This window comes from Cydia splendana, chromosome 21 (assembly GCF_910591565.1).
Source record: "Cydia splendana chromosome 21, ilCydSple1.2, whole genome shotgun sequence".
Taxonomy (NCBI): Eukaryota; Metazoa; Arthropoda; class Insecta; order Lepidoptera; family Tortricidae; genus Cydia; species Cydia splendana.
Genome location: NC_085980.1, coordinates 3,092,188 through 3,109,468, shown reverse-complemented (window position 1 = coordinate 3,109,468; position 17,281 = coordinate 3,092,188). Strand labels below are relative to the sequence as shown.

Genomic DNA, 17,281 nt, shown 5'->3' with positions numbered 1-17,281 from the left:
GGCATGATGAATACAGAATCTGTATGTGCTATTGGATCTGGTTCTCTGTATACTCATGGCTACCTTGACGCATGTTATACGGCAAATATGAATAAGGAAGAAGCTAAAGACCTTGTGGTGAAGACGATTAAGTTAGCCATTTTACGAGATAACATGTCAGGTGGATACATAAATGTTATTGTAATTACAAATAGTGGAATAGAAATACAATGTTGTGCTTAAATTAACTATTCTAAACGTTACTATGTTCTGTAAGTCTTTTTTTTCAAAAGGTGTATTTTAGCATATTTAAGTAAGTAATTAAGTAGTGTTCTGCTTTTTCCGCATTAATGGACAAGACTAATTATTGTACTTTGTAAAGGATTTGTGTCTAAAACAACTGGCTACGGTTTTCCGCTAGTACAAATTTGATTATATGGATTACGAAAGATACAGTAAACTTGTAGATTACTTTTAATTTATGTTCTTTATAAATCACTCTTTGTCACTAATATACTGTTAAAATGTGTAAGTACTTATTATTAAAGGCTTTTTAAATGGATATAAATGATTTTTATTTAAGTTATACATATAATGACAAAAGTCCAAACATAATGAACTTTATTTTTACAATAAATAAATGATTTGATTTGTTGATTAAATACTTTTTGTTATATTTTATTGTTACCATATGCAAGAAATTAATGGATATCTGAGGGGCTACCGCGAAAACCGAAATTCGCAAATTGCGGGGATCTTACTCTTTTACTCCAATGAAGGCGTAATTAGAGTGACAGAGAAAAATGCCCGCAATTGACGATTTTCGGTATTGGCGGTAGCCCTACTGAACGAAAGGATGAGTAATCCTTTATACGCTCATTTACTACCTAAAACCACGATATTCTTCAAATGGTTTCGTTTACTTTTAAGTTTTTTATTTAAAATAATGTATCAATAATTATCTAATATCAATACAAAAAGATCTGTATAAAGAAATAATCCTTTACTTATGAAATTAATTTGTCTCACAAAATAAATGCCAAGATGTCACGTGTGCCTCAAATTACGTAAACCGGAGCGATATAACCTCACTTAACACTTTCCCAATGCGTTATCACGCGATACGGCGTTGATTTAACGCGTGTTTTTATTTTATAAGAGAAAATGTGGTGAATTATTGAACAGAAACACAAAATAAACAAAAATGGTGTGTGCTATATTCCTTTATTCTATACGTGTTGTCCATGACATGTTAAATAATATGTAACTTGTTGCAGAGTAAGTTATATGTTCTTTACGAACATAGTGCGGGCTTCGCCCTCTTCCAAGTGGCGGAGTTCGAGGAGCTGGCAGCATTCCTGCCGCAAGTCGAGGAGTCTGTGACTGATCTGCAGCGGTTCAACTCTGTGGTCACACTCATCGCGTTCCAGCCCTTCAAGTCAGCTATCACCGCTTTGGAAAATATCAACGCGGTGTCTGAAGGTTAGCCGACATTTTGTAATTTTAGATACATTTTGATAATTCATGTGGTTTTATTTGATATTGGTGATTACGTATGCACTTTTTATTGACTATTTACTATGAAAATCCATAATGTTTATTTATTACAATTGCTTTAACTTTGGTAAACACCACACGTGTTTTAAGTATATAGGTTTATTGCAATGCCTACAATAAATTCATAGTTTCCTCCCAAGCATATTATTTCATAGTTACTTTACCAATTTTTATACTGAAATTGAAAGTTAAATATAGTATTACATTATTGAGTCCCACTACCCAACGCAGTGGCTTTAAATCTGACAATGAGTCTAGTCACAAATATTCAAAGTGGGCACATTATTGCTTTACTAAAACACACGCAGGTTTCTTCAGTAAGTCTGTGTGCACCTAAGTATCGCTACAAGTTTACATTTCTCTTTGACAGTGAAGAACAAATTAGTATAGAAAACAAATCATGTAAAAATATACTTTTCACCTCAGCAGCTCGAACAAGGGTACTTTGCTTCTTAAAAACGGAGTGAGCAAAATGCGATTTTGCTCACTGAGTGAGACAAAATGACATTCAAGTGACCTTTATAGTCATTTCAACATGCGGGGTCTAATACAAGTTCGATATACTTGGGTTCTATTATCTCTGTCCCTCTAGGTATGTTCTCACTGCTTAGGGTGAAAAATTTTGTGTACTACACGAGATCAAAGTTATTTACATCTCGTGCGCTTTTGAATCCCTTACTACGCTCAAGATTCTAAATTAGATTCACTCGCTACGCTCGTGAATCTATTATAGAATCTTTCGCTTGCACGGGACTCAAAATAAGCACTCGAAGAAATATCAAACTTTGATCTCTTGTTGTACAAATAACTATTATAGCTTAGGCCTTGGAAGTAAATTTTAAATCAATAATTTTAGGTATGAGTATATAAATTATTATTTATGGTTTTAGTAATAAAATAAGTTATTTTTTATTTGTTATCTTATAGGTGTTATTAACATATTTAGTAACCCAATACACACTTTCACTGACTTGAGTTTACATACGAGTACACTACTGCCCTGCTTATCGTATGTGCAGTACTTGCATGAAAAACATTGTTTAAATAAAGAACTTATTCAAAGAGAACAAGATAAAGAATTGCATGACTTTTCAACTGCGATTACTGCATATCGTCAGGTGACAAGCAAAAGTCACTAAGTACTATCAAAAATTAAAGTAACAATGCACTTTATGACACTTGTAACACAGTTTATTGTCCAATAATTTCAATGGTGTTAGTTAGTGACTTTTGCTTGTCACCCGACGATATACATATTGTTAGCACCTGTAAAAACCCATATTTTACTAAAAAAATAGTTAACTAATTATTAAATATGTAGTTTAATTTTTAATCACATTAAAATTATACTAGTAGTGAAGTATTACCTACACCACTACATCACATTTAAGTATAGTTTACACATCAACCTGGCCTCGTCTGATAGTGGCGATGCCAGGACGATGTTGCAACTACCTATGTTGGTAGATTTAATAAATGTCATGTCACTCCTCAGCGCCTCATTACGGACACATTCCATCAACACATGGTGAACATCTTCTATTTACTACATCATTATTACTATTAGATCTCATTACGGGGGTGACATTGTCACTGCGTGACAAAACACCTTATAAAAAAAAATTATACTACTATAATTTCCAATCAAATTTTCAAGGATCTTCTTCATGGAACACCATTTACTTCAAGAACTTTTTATAAATATCACAAAATACTTGTGTACATATTTCAAATACGCAGCCAAAGTACAAGTTTTTAAGTCGCAATAAAAAATAAAATAAAAATAAAAATAGCCTTTAATACTGAAGTTTTGTAACATTAATACTCTATCGTAATACTTAATCACAATTCTTTTGCACAAGAAAGGAGCTAAGGACGACATTGGCAACTATAGACCAATAAGCTTAATATCAAACGTGTACAAAATTTTCGCAAAAGTAATTTTAGAAAGAGTAACTAAAGTCTTAGATGAAAACCAGCCTGTGGAACAAGCTGGCTTCAGAAAGAACTACAGCACAATTGACCACATCCATACTATTAAACAAATTATGGAAAAGTATAACGAATACCAAAAACCTTTATACAATGCCTTTATCGACTACTCTAAAGGCTTTGACAGCCTGAATCATAACTATATCCGGTATAGCTTAAGACAGCAAGGAGTAGAAGAAGCCTATATTAATATTATCAAAAACATCTATGGCAAGAGCACGGGCCGAATAAAATTGGAATCTAAAGGCGAATCTTTTCCTATAAATAGAGGAGTGAGGCAAGGAGATCCCTTGTCTCCTAAACTGTTTAATGCAGTGCTTGAGAGCATATTCAGAAAATTAGACTGGTTTGATAGTGGCCTCAAAATAGATGGTAAACGACTGAATCATCTGAGATTTGTGGATGATATTATACTACTAGAGGAAGACCCCATGAAACTACAAGGCATGGTACAAACCCTGGCAACCAAAAGCAAGGAAGTGGGCCTTGAATTAAATGCGAGTAAAACAAAAATGATGACTAACACCAAAATCGTCGATATAACAATGGATGGCGCCAGTTTTGAATATGTAAGTGAATATGTTTACTTGGGACAAATAATCTCTGTTGAGAATATGATGTCCAAGGAAATAAATAAAAGAATAGCCAGCGGGTGGAAAAAGTATTGGTCACTTAAAGAAATTATGAAGAGTAAAGATTTAAGCATCAACATCAAAAAGAAAACATTCAACACCTGCGTTCTACCTTGCCTAACGTATGGCTGTGAGACCTGTACGGTTACCATCAGTTTGTCACTGACATAAACGCCGTCGAGAACGTAATTTACTTTCTATACATCCCGTTTGCACTAATATGCGAGTGCGAGCGAGATGTATAGAAAGTAAATTACGTTCTCGACGGCGTTTATGTCAGTGACAAACTGATGGTAGCCGTACTGGTCTCTTATCGAAAACCATCGCGAGACACTTGCAAGGTGTCAAAGGGCAATGGAGCGTAGTATGTTAGGGATGAAACTATCAGATAAGATCAGAAACTCAGAAATAAGAAAGAAAACAAAGATTACCGACATACTTGCTCGCATTGACCATCTAAAGTGGGGATGGACAGGCCACATGCTACGCTGCCCAATAGAAAAATGGAGCAAACAGGTTACTCTATGGTACCCTAGAGGCTGTACTAGAAAGCAAGCACATCCGATCACAAGATGGAAAGATGACATTCGTCTGACTCTGGAGCCATACTGGATGAGGGTTGCTGCAGACGGAGCCCAATGGAGACAGTTGGAGGAGGCCTATGCCTTACGACACACCGAATTGAGGGATATATTATATAAAAAAAAAAGTGTAATTTATATCGTTCGGAATAAATAGCTTTATTATTATTATTATTTGTCTCTCTTCTAAACTCACGGGTATATACATCCCGGTCATTTGATAGGCGTGCGTGGGGATACAGATCCAACACGTAAAGGCCCTTTGGAGAAGTTTGCTGTTATGTAATACACCTGCTAGAACCCATTCACGGGTACAAATAGATACCCGTAAATCGGTCCCAACAGGCATAGGGGCTATTGTAAATATAGTGGAGAAAACTGCTGGTTATGGTGATGAATTTTGGCTGGTCAAAAGATTGGGCTATTGCTGAGAGGTCCGGACACCTGCCATAACAATGTTAGTACACGTTATCGAATTATTATTAATACTTAATCAAAATCTCATTACCAGGTATCATACCCGAGGATTTGAACCTGTTTCTGGAGGGAGCTTTACCGAAGCGCAAGAAGCGCGGAAAATGCACTCTCGGTGTGGCGGATCCCAAGCTTGGTGCTGCCATCAGCGAGGCTCTGGAGATTCAGTGCTCCCATGTTGGGGCCGTTCCGGAGATACTGCGAGGTGAGAGAACAACTCTTGTGTCCTGTTCATACTATATCTAATTTTATTTATTTAGTCAAAGGGCAAATAGGGAGACAGGGGGGGGGGGGGGGGAATGCATGTTACTCCGTCCGCAACAACCCTGCACATGTCCTGGTGGTGCAGAAGAGTGACAAATCAAGAGGCAAATAGTAAATATTATTATAAGACAATTTTACACAGATCAATCTAGTCCCACGGTAAGCTCAATAAGTGTAAGGCCTGAGTGGACGCTCGAGTTGGGCGTGCAGCGGGGCGGGGCGTGCGGCGTGCATGTTAAACAAATGCAAACGTATAGGAGTGGCCTTAGTGCACGCTGCTCAAATCACTTGTGAGCCCGACGCCACGCTGCACGCCCTGCCGAACGCTCCGCTCCGAGCGTCCACTCAGGCCTTACACTAAGGCTTGTGTTGTGGGTACTAAACAACGATATATATAATATATAATTATATATAAATACTTTTATACATAGAAAACATCCATAACTCTTAAACAAATATTTGATAAACACAAATAAATGCCCTTACCAGGATTCGAACCCGGGACCACCTGCTTCGTAGGCAGGGTCACTACTGACTAAGCTAGGAGGCTGTCTAAGTAATTTAGTCATTGTAGTTTATACTGTATGAAATTTTAGTGTTACATCACCAACAGAACTATATTTAGTTTTCAAAAACAGTTTCCCTTTCCATTTTGAAAAATAATAAAGGGTTTTTGTCAGAATTGAAGTTGCTCCCACTACCCAACGCAGTGGCTTTAAATCTAACAGTGATTCTAGTCACATATATTCAAAGTGGGCACATTATTGCTTTACTAAAACACACGCAGGTTTTCTCAGTAAGTCTGTGTGCACCTAAGTATCGCTACATTGATGGGCTACAACAACAACTAATCTACACCTTATAAACCATATTGGTTTACAAATTGACTGTTAAGGCTGCCTGTCCACTGGAGATTTGGGGAATCAATGAATAGCATTGGTTACAATCCAGTGCAGTGAAGTTTACAACCAAAGCTATTGGTAGAAAGAACTCTAGAAAACAAAATCATGAGGCTTTTAGTGACTTGTAGATGTAGTAGATGTAGTGTAGGGACGCATGGCCGGAAGCAGGCGGGCTGTCGATCTCGTGTTGCGTTCATTCAGCCCTGTTCCCTGAAGTTGGAGCTGCAGGTTACCTTTTAGTGACTTAAATCTAACCATATAAAGTGCCTGATTTAGAACTGTCTACTCCTGCATTTTTTCTAAAAAAACATGAATTCCACAGGCATTCGCCACCACTTCCACGCACTCATCAAGGGGCTGACTCTCAAGGCATGCAGTGTAGCGCAGCTCGGTCTCGGGCACTCATACTCCAGGGCCCGTGTCAAGTTCAACGTACATCGAGTGGATAACATGATTATACAGTCCATAGCGCTGTTGGATCAGTTAGACAAGGATGTCAATACATTCTCCATGAGAATCAGGTAGGCACTCTAATTTCAAGTACATTTCATATTCTTCATAGCCTCCTAAGGCCCAAGGTCCTACCTATAGTACATCTTCAGTTTGATGAAATTTAAATTGTATTCAATTGGAACAGAATCGCTTTTGCTTTGTTTCGTTAAATTTTGAGACAACGTGAAATAAACTCTATTTCCTACACTTTAGGTTCAAATTCTGTGGCAAATTTTGGATTTTTCATTTGTATGCCTGGGCCTTAGGACGATAGAGATGATGACGAAGTCCTTATATGCCTTGCACTGTTCTAATTTTTGGAAATAGCCAAGGCCTCTACTTTCATCTATTACCACTTTGCTCCAGGTTCCTTCATTTTTTTTTATAAACCTAATGTTACCTACCTACAAACAATTTTTACTAGCGACCCGCCCCGGCTTCTCCCGGGTTAACAAATTATAGACCTAAGGTCAATGTGGCTAATTCCGTCATAGGGACTATTCCGTCCACTGACCGGACGGAATTAGACACATTGACCTTATACGTTCCTCAAGGATCACTTTATTGATAGGTGAAAACCGCATGAAAATCCGTTCAGTAGTTTTTGAGTTTATCGCGAACATACAAACAAACACACCAACAGACAGACGCGCCGGGGGACTTTGTTTTATAAGCTGTAGTGATATAATTTTTTAAAGTCAAATTCTAAATTTTTACTCTATTTGTTTCTATAGAGAGTGGTACTCCTACCACTTCCCGGAGCTTGTCAGCATCGTCCCCGAGAACTACCTCTACACCAAGTGTGCTGAATACATCAAGGACCGCAAGTCCCTCTCCGAAGAGTCACTGGAGCCCCTCACTGAGATCCTGGGTGACTCGGAGAAGGCCCAGGCCATCCTGGACGCTTCAAAGATGTCCATGGGTATGGACATATCTCCGGTGGACCTGATTAATATACAGATGTTCGCCGTGAGGGTTGTGAAGCTTAGTGATTACAGGTTTGTGTTTATTTTATTTTATAGCCCTATATCAGAAATACATTTTATACTATATCTATAGTTTTCCTTAATCTACGATAGCCGATTCTGTGTGCCTTTGGGCAAAGCCCCCCCTCCCCCAATCTTCTCCATTCTTCCTTATTTTGCACTAATCTGGTCCATGTTTTAGTCCTTCCAGCCATTTCTTTTTAAATTGCCTACCTATTTTTCTTTTATGTCCTCTAGGGTGCCATAGTGTTACAATTTTGCTCCATTTATCTCCTCCTCTAATACTATCTCCAGCCTCCCTCCAGGATTGTGTTTATAAAATGGCTTAAATCTTCATACCAATTTTATTGGTTTATCAGGACCGCCAGTTTCTTTCTGAGCTCTTTCTCTGAAGTCCTTGGAACCTTATAATAGGGTGGTATTCCACCTATTCAATTTCTATGTCCAATGTGTATTGCGTCTCACATTTTGCTTAATGAGAGAGTGAGACACAATGACATTGGACAAAGGAATTGGACAGGTGGAATACCCTTAAACAGAGTTTAAAACTGAGGTACTAGCCAAGTATACACTTAAACGTAAAAAAAATTGCGTCCCACTACCCACCACTGCGTTGGGTAGTAGGACGCAATTTTTTTACGTTTAAGTAATGTGAAATTTAAAGTTAAAACATTATAGTATTACTTTATTGAGTCCCACTACCCAACGCAGTGGCTTTAAATCTGACAATGATTCTAGTCACATTATATTCAAAGTGGGCACATTACTGCTTTACTAAAACACACGCAGGTTTCTTCAGTAAGTCTGTGTGCACCTAAGTATTGCTACAAGAATAATTTGGATCCAGGAAACATGTTATTGACCCTAAAGTTTCTTAACTACTAAGTCAATCCGTATAAAATTAACAATAACAATAACAATATTTTTATTGACAGTAAAAGTTTAACAAGCACGTTACAGTGAACCCCGCACTAGGCATGGCCTGTATCTCGGGGGTCATGATCATCACGAGTTACCAGTGATGAAAAATTATAAATATATTAAACATAAGAATAGGAATTAGGAAAGAAAGAGGATGTGAACTAGTGTGTTTGTAAGCTTGTTGTGAGAAGGGAGTGGAAAGTGAAATTTTACCCAAATATAAATTTATTACCACAGAAAACAAATAGCAGAGTACCTCCACACGAAGATGAACTCCGTGGCGCCGAACCTAACCACTTTAATAGGCGACCAAGTCGGGGCCCGCCTCATCTCCAAGGCTGGCTCTTTGACCAGTCTCGCCAAGTACCCGGCTTCCACACTGCAAATCCTTGGTAAGTTACCTATACTTTTTTTTTTATGATATAGGAGGCAAACGAGCAGACGGATCACCTGATGGTAAGCGATTACCGCCGCCCATGGACACCCGCAACACCAGAGGGGTTGCAGGCGCGTTGCCGGCCTTTAAGATGGGAGTACGCTGTTTTCTTGAAGGTTTGAAGGTCGTATCGGTCCGGAAATACCGCTGGCGACAGTTCATTCCACAGTTTGGCTGTGTGAGGCAGGAAGTTTCTGGAGATATCTGGAGAGTTTCTGATATACTACTTTAATAGGCGACCAAGTCAGTGCGATCTCATCTCCAAGGCTGGTTCTCTGGATTAGCTTCTTCGCCGCGTTATCCCGGCATTTTGCCACGGCTCATGGGAGCCTGGGGTCCGTTTGACAACTAATCGGAAGAATTGACGTACGCACTAGTTTTTACGAAAGGGGCTGTCCATAAATTACGTCATCGATTTTTGACGATTTTCACCCCCCCCCCCCCTAAAATCATCCAAAAATCATGCTTCGAATGACCCCGTTTCCTCCCTCCCAACTAATTTGAAATGACGTAATTTATGAATAGCCCCAAAGCGACTGCCATCTGACCTTCCAACCCAGAGGGGAAAGGCCTTATTAGGATTTATCCGGTTTCCTCACGATATTTTCCTTCACCGAAAAGCGAATGGCAAATATCAAATGATCTTTCGTACATGAGTTCCAAAAAACTCATTGGTACGAGCCGGGGTTTGAACCCGTGACCTCCGGATTGAACGCACGCTCTTGCCGCTAGGCCACCAGCGCTCTTTCGTTTCGTTCTCTGGATTAGCTATGAAGGGTCTAATGGTTGAAATATAACTCAGTCCCACTACCCAACGCAGTGGCTTTAAATCTAACAATGATTCTAGTCACAAATATTCAAAGTGGGCACATTATTATTATTGCTTTACTAAAACACACGCAAGTTTTTTTGATAAATTTGTGTGCACCTAAGTATCGCTACAATTATAAATATTGCAATAAGAACATAAAAATCCAATGCATGACAATAAGCAAGTCAAATTAATTTTGACTTCAACTTCAACATTTATTCAGCAAGAAGAAGTAGGTATTGTAGTAGGTAATTTTTTTTTAAATAAAAATAAAATTACCTACTACTACTAGAGCAACCCACAGTCAAAATTATCTGTACAATACCTACTACCTTTTGGTAGTAGATGGTAGGTATTGTAGTAGGTATTTTTTTTGTAATAAAAAAAAATACCTAGTAGTAGGTAGTAGGTATTGTACAGATAATTTTGACTGTGGGTTGCTCTTCAACAGTTAGTTGACCCCTGGGGCCCGTTTCGCAAAAGCTTGTAACTTGTAATACAAGTGGAAGTCCCTTTCTAACAGAACCTGTCAAAAAGTGGCATCCGCTTGTATTACAAGTTACAAGCTTTTGAGAAATATATATAAAAATTATAAATAAAAATAGAAATATATTATAGTTAGCAATAAAAACTGTATTGAATTATTATAAGCTTATTATTTTTGTCCTCAGGTGCTGAAAAGGCGCTATTCAGAGCTTTGAAGACCAAATCAAACACCCCTAAGTACGGTCTCCTGTACCACTCGACGTTCATCGGACGCGCGGGACTCAAGAATAAGGGTCGCATCAGCCGTTATTTGGCCAATAAGTGCTCCATCGCGTCGAGAATCGATTGCTTCTCCGGTAAGTTTCATATTAAGTTTATTACTTATATTAAGAGCTCTAAATACCTCAAACACCCCTAAGTATGGTCTCCTGTACCACTAGACCTTCAGTCAGATGGAGTGCATAATTATATTCCATCGTATTTCCACAGAAACGTACGAACGTGTCGTGCCATTTCAGTCAGTCTCGGCACAAAAAGTACTGAGGTTGACTGAAGTAGCATGACAAATACGAACGTTTCCGAGAAAATACGATGGAAAACATTTATGCATTACATCTGTAAATAAATATTGGGGGTTAATCTTACACAGATCGACCTAGACCCTAAACTAAGCAAAGCTGGCACTATGGGTACTAGGCGACGATACACTTCCTTAAATAGATAAATATAGTCTGTCAAGCCATTTCCGTCAGTAGAAAAAGCAGCAATTTAAAAAAAAGTAGCCGAGAAAGGTCGTCTCATAGAACATTTTGAACTTCGCGCCTTTTTCTACTGACAAAGTTGTTTGAGAGACATGTTATATCATGGGTGCGAAACTCCTGACTTCGGCCAAACTCGGCTCCGCTCGGCTCAGCATTGCTCAGAGCAATTATTAGGGTTGATACAACTTGACGTCCCTTTGCGTGCACGACCACAGATAAGATAATGGCTTGAATTTTGACAACCCTAAATAGCGGAAAGGGATAGTGCCATATATTAGAAAGGGGCAGCATGATTCGACTCTGAGCCGCTGTCAAACTTCGGTTTTGTAGGAAGTTTCCTTTCTGTACGGTAGTATGTACTGCGACTATACATACTTATTACATCTATACGTGCACACTTTGATCTATCGCTATGCAGTCCTATCTGTTTGCGGTAATAACAGATGTGCTACAATATATGCATTACAATTAATTTGCAGTTCTGTTTGGACTGAGAATAAGATATCATATTGCTACAAAGTTTTTTTGTGCACATAATCATCATGGGTCATTTTACACCCTAGTTTATGTTACGGCTCCTCTACACTATGGGCCAGCGCCGGCCACTCCAAGGATCGCAGCCATGCGGTAGAATGAGATAGCAATTTCACTTGCTCCCTCTAACGCATAAATGCAGTAGAGGAGCCATAAGGGTGGTATTCCATATGCCCATTATCTTTGTCCAATGTGTATTTGCGTCTCACATTTTGCTTAGTGAGAGAGAGACGCAATGCACATTGGACCAAAAAATTGGACGGGTGGAATACCAACCAAAAGCGATACAATTTCAAAATATCAGTAAATATTTTTGAAGTCTTAATGTTACTAAAGGGTCGTCCATTGATTACCACACAAAATTTCGATTTTTTTTAGATCCCCTCCCTCTTGCTTTTTCGTAGGAAAAAGAGATATAGTTCGTTTTTTTTCATCATCATCATCATCATCATCATCATCTCAGCCATAAGACGTCCACTGCTGAACATAGGCGTTTTTTTTAGCATTAGAAAAAAGGTAAACAATCTTGATGTGTCTTTTAATTGAAAAACACGTTTTAATAATAAGTCACAGCAAATATGTAACAATTATGAATCTAATACGATCATTTATATTCTTCTGCTTTCATAAGTAATAGTTACTGATTTTAAAAAAGCGTTTCGCAATTAAAAGACATGTCATGTTGTTGAGACGTAATATGTAGACGAAAGTTTTTACATTTATTTTAACTACCATTTCCTTTCACAGAAACCCAAACAACAGTCTTCGGCGAAAAGCTGCGCCAGCAAGTCGAGGACCGGCTCAAGTTCTACGAGACGGGCGACATTCCCAAGAAGAACATAGAAGTTATGAAGGAGGCCATGGAGGAAGCCCTGAACGCCACGCAGGAGCTGGAGGCCAGCGCCAAGAAGAAGAAAAAGAAGAAGAAGAAGAGGGAGGAGCCTATGGATGAGGATTAGTGCCTCGGATATGTCGGCGGCCGACCGTGTAATCAGGCCGGTCATAAAGTTCCTCTAACGTTTTGACGGTAGTCTTCTTCCTCGCGTTATCTCGGCATTCTGCCACGGCTCATGGGAGCCTGGGGTCCGCTTGACAACTAATCCCATGATTTGACGTAGGCACTAGTTTCACGAAAGCGACTGCCATCTGACCTTCCAACCCAGAGGGGAAACTAGGCTTTATTGGGATAAGTCCGGTTTCCTCACGATGTTTTCCTTCACCGAAAAGCAACTGGTAAATATCAAATGATATTTCGTACATAAGTTCCGAAAAACTCATTGGTACGAGCCGGGGTTCGAACCGCGACCTCCGGATTGACAGGCGCGCGCTCTTACCGCTAGGCCACCAGCGCTTCGGCGTTTTGACGGTAGTCACTTTAAAAATATAGATAGGTAAAGTGTCATTCTATGGAACTTGGGGGCTGTCCATAAATTACGTCATCGATTTATTGACCCCCCCCCCCCCCTATAATCATCCAAAAATCATGCTTCAAATGACCCCATTTCCTCCTACTTCATGCTACCGTCATCCGATGTCCAGACCCCCCCCCCCCCCCTAATTTGAAATGACGTAATTTATGAATAGCCCCTTGCTAACTATGTGAACAAAAGTCACTAGTAAATTCGTCATTCTTTGACAATTTCAATATGGCGGTTTGTTTACATAGTTAGCAAGTTCCATAGAATGACACTTTAGGATATCCTTTAGGTTGCTTCAGATGCCCGGAGGGCAAACTGTACAGCGGGGCTCCGTCGACTCAAGGAACGAGACAATGATTTTCACGTTTCACGATATGCCTAGGAATTTCATGATCTGCCTGATTTTACTATCGGCCGCCGTCAGATATATGGATTACTTCTAGCAGGCAAAATTACTATGTAGTCTTTGGCTGACTGTACTCCTAGTGTATTCCATTCGATGGCGTGACGTGACGTACGCGTTTAGTGTCATTTTGTATGGGATTTTGAGTTTCCAAAACGTCCCGCTTGGCGCGCTGTTCAAAATCCCATACTAAAATAGACAACGCAAACGCGAACACTCGTCACGCTATCGAATTAAATTTACACTAGAGTCAGTCCATGAAAAGTCTGCAGCGGATTTGATAGCCCACGCAGTGCACGTGTTATTTTAAACGCCAAACTTCTATGAAATTATGACGCATAAATGACACTTGCACTGCGTGGGCTATCAAATCCGCCGCAGACTTTTCTTGGTCCGACTCTAGCGGTTCTGACTTTTTAAATATCGGACGTAACTTTGACTTCTTATATTAGAGAAAAGTTTATTCTTGAACTTTTATATGAATTACGACAGTTGCCATTATTTGGTGATGTAGTGAATTACATTTTGTTGAAATTTATAGAAGTACGGGTAATTTTGCTTGCTAATAGTTTGGATACTTATAAATTTATAAATTTAATAATGTACCTTGATACTTATAAATTTAGTTTTTTTTTCTTTTAATAAAGGTATTAGTGTACCTACATGTGTGTTTTGTATTTTGGGTGGGGATTTCGTTGGACTGACATGATCTTTATTATCAAATAAAATAGTACAGATGGAGTGCATAAGAGTGGATGTATTGGTCATGCTACTTCAATCAACGTCAGTACTTTTTGTACCGAGACTGACTGAAATAGCAAGACACGTTCGTACGTTTCCGTGAAAATACGATGGAAAATAATTATGCACTCTGTATGCCAACATCACATGTCCGTCATATTACGTAGTTGACCATATGTTATGGCCCATAACCTAGTAGAACTAGTAGAAGGTCCGGTAATAAGGCCAACCTTCACCGATCTGCTTACCGGAGGAAACTTATATTTTATGAAATAAAATATGTTCCTGAACATTATACTTATAAATAGGGTTGCCTAAAGAAATATTGTCAAGGCTATTTTTAGACCTAGAAGTCTTAGAACAACATGAATCAGTTAGGTTGCCTATCTTTTTTGGCGTGATAACGTCTTATAAATCGATGTACACCGGTAGCATGCACGAAAAAGTGTCACGTTGTGGACATATCTCCATGGTAACGTTGTGGACGGATCTCCATGGTAACGTTACGACCACGATGTTTTCTTATGACGTTATCACGCAAAAATATCGTCCGTAAACCGATTTTACAGACAAAATTTTTTTGGTCACTATTCATTATGTGGTTGCCGTGTTAAACAGGTGAGTTGATATCGATAATTAAACTCATATACCACATAGGGGCTGTCCATAAATTACGTCATCGATTTTTGACGATTTTTGACCCCCCCCCCCTATAATCATCCAAAAATCATGCTTCAAATGACCCCATTTCCTCCTACTTCATGCTACCGTCATCCGATGTCCAGACCCCCCCCCCCCCCCTAATTTGAAATGACGTAATTTATGAATAGCCCCATATGTTAGTATACATAATAGACCTTAACAACCTGTAGACGATATACGTACAGTCAACAACAGAGCTATGAATACAGGCAGTGTCAAAAATATGTATACAGTACTTTATTGCCTGTACATTAAGGTCGTGTATACATATTTTTGGCACTTTGCCTGTATTCATAGCTCTGTTGTTGACTGTACTTACTGTTTTTTAGTCCTGTAATATTATTGAGCAAGTTTTCCTCTGCCCACCCCTTATTCATAAACGCGCTACAAACCTCAATTAGCTAATAATCGTATGTCCTTATCTGTCATTTTGACTTATGTATTTGTAAGGAAGGGATAAAACATAAACTAAATCAGGCCCGTAGGTTCTAGGTATTTAGGTAATATACTTACATCACAATCACGAGGGCTTACCACATTACCGCAATCTCGATAACGCGATAACGCCTGATTTGCGATAAACGATAAAACTCGTCGAGATAAATATCTTTCGACAGTCTACATAGTACATGCAGGCGCCGAGTGAGAGATTTTTATCCTTTTTTTTTAAATAGGTACTTACCTATAGTTAGACTAAGAAAAGTCTGCAGCGATTTTGATAGCCCACGCAGTGGAAGTGTTATTTATACGTCATAAAATAAAACTTGTACTGCGTGGGCTATGAAAATCGCTGCAGACTATTCTTGGTCTAACTCTACTTAAATATAAAAAATTATAATAATTCAGCCCATATACTTCCCACAGCTGAGCACAGGCCTCTATTGTGCGAGAGGGCTTCCCCACGCAGGTCTGATGCGGGTTGGGGATTACACATACTCCTTTGAATTTCTTCGCAGATGTAGGTATGCAGGTTTCCTCTCGATGTTTTCCTTCGCGGCAAAGTTAAATATCAAATGATACCGTACATTAAGTTCCGAAGAACTCATCGAGCCTGGATTTGAACATTTTGAACCCGCGACCTCCGGATTGAAAGTACCGAAATATAAAAAAGTAGTTGAGCTAACAAGCCATTAATTAGGTAAGTAGATACATACAGCTGTAAAAACCTGTAACACCAGAGGGGTTGTAAGTGCGTTGCCGGCATTTGAGATGGGAGTACGCTCTGCTCTTGAAGGTTTTAAGGGCGTATCGGTCCGTGAAACACCGCTAGCGATAGCAGGCGTGGCTCACTCCGCGATTTCGTCGCTTTGCTACAGGTAGCTAAAAGTACATCCGTTCCACACCAATGTTGGGGAAAGCCATAAGGCGCGCGTGGCGCTGTCGCCACCTAGCGGCCATATCTGTGCTGATCGTAACAGACGCGTTTTGTTAGAGAGTGAGTCTTCTGTACCTAGTACTATTATTTATTCTGTGGCGATAGTTTAGCTGTGCCAGGCAGGAAGTTTCTGCAGAAACGCACAGTTGAGGACTGCCAACCATTTAAAAACTTAAAAAGTAAACTACATTGGCTGGTTAAAAAACGGACAAGTGCGAGTCGGACTTGCCCACCAAGGGTTCCGTACTTTTTAGTATTTGTTGTTATAGCGGCAACAGAAATACATCATCTGTGAAAATTTCAACTGTCTAGCTATCACGGTTCATGAGATACGTACAGCCTGGTAACAGACAGACGGACGGACAGTGGAGTCTTAGTAATAGGGTCCCGTTTTTACCCTTTGGGTACGGAACCCTAAAAAGGGTCTCACTGACGTTGACACTCAAAAAGGGTTCAAAACCCTCTTAATCAGAATTAAATGGGTCAATCAAAGTTAAAAAGCTGATAACTCAAATATTGATAACTGCGGAATTATATATGGCGCCTATTACCACGCGCTTTATAGTAAAATTTAGTAAATGTTATCAGTTAATGTGTAAAAATGTTTGCATTAGATATTAGATAAACGACGTCCGATGTTCCGGAGATTACCTAAAAGCCTAGAACAAACAGTTTTGCATGTACGAGTATTGGAGAAGTAAACACCGCTGTCCAAACAAGAGTTAACCTAAAAATACATACAACAATGCACGCGATTATAATGTCTATTTGGGTTAACAATTGTGCTCAAAATGTCTTGGCGGCTAGAGGTGAAATATGTAACAAATGGTGTAG

At 39.2% G+C, this 17,281-nt stretch overlaps 1 protein-coding gene and 1 long non-coding RNA gene across 2 annotated transcripts in view; one reads left to right on the top strand and one right to left on the bottom strand.

Annotated features, from left to right (window-relative positions):
* Positions 1-17,281, bottom strand: part of LOC134801193 (uncharacterized) — a 217,975-nt gene that overhangs the window by 129,234 nt on the left and 71,460 nt on the right. The gene's annotated exons all lie outside the window — the stretch shown is intronic.
* Positions 1,059-13,174, top strand: LOC134801134 (nucleolar protein 56). The gene is made up of 8 exons (XM_063773673.1): positions 1,059-1,186; positions 1,257-1,461; positions 5,253-5,420; positions 6,704-6,902; positions 7,608-7,871; positions 9,018-9,172; positions 10,699-10,869; positions 12,556-13,174. The coding sequence occupies exons 1-8, from the start codon at positions 1,184-1,186 to the stop codon at positions 12,765-12,767; spliced, it is 1,377 nt and encodes a 458-aa protein (XP_063629743.1). The 5' UTR covers positions 1,059-1,183; the 3' UTR covers positions 12,768-13,174.

Bases quoted from the DNA above. Each gene is read 5' to 3' on its own strand.
- LOC134801134 (XM_063773673.1), top strand. The intron at 5,421-6,703 runs GTGAGAGAACAA...TGAATTCCACAG, and splicing joins CGTTCCGGAGATACTGCGAG to GCATTCGCCACCACTTCCAC. The intron at 7,872-9,017 runs GTTTGTGTTTAT...TTATTACCACAG, and splicing joins GTGAAGCTTAGTGATTACAG to AAAACAAATAGCAGAGTACC.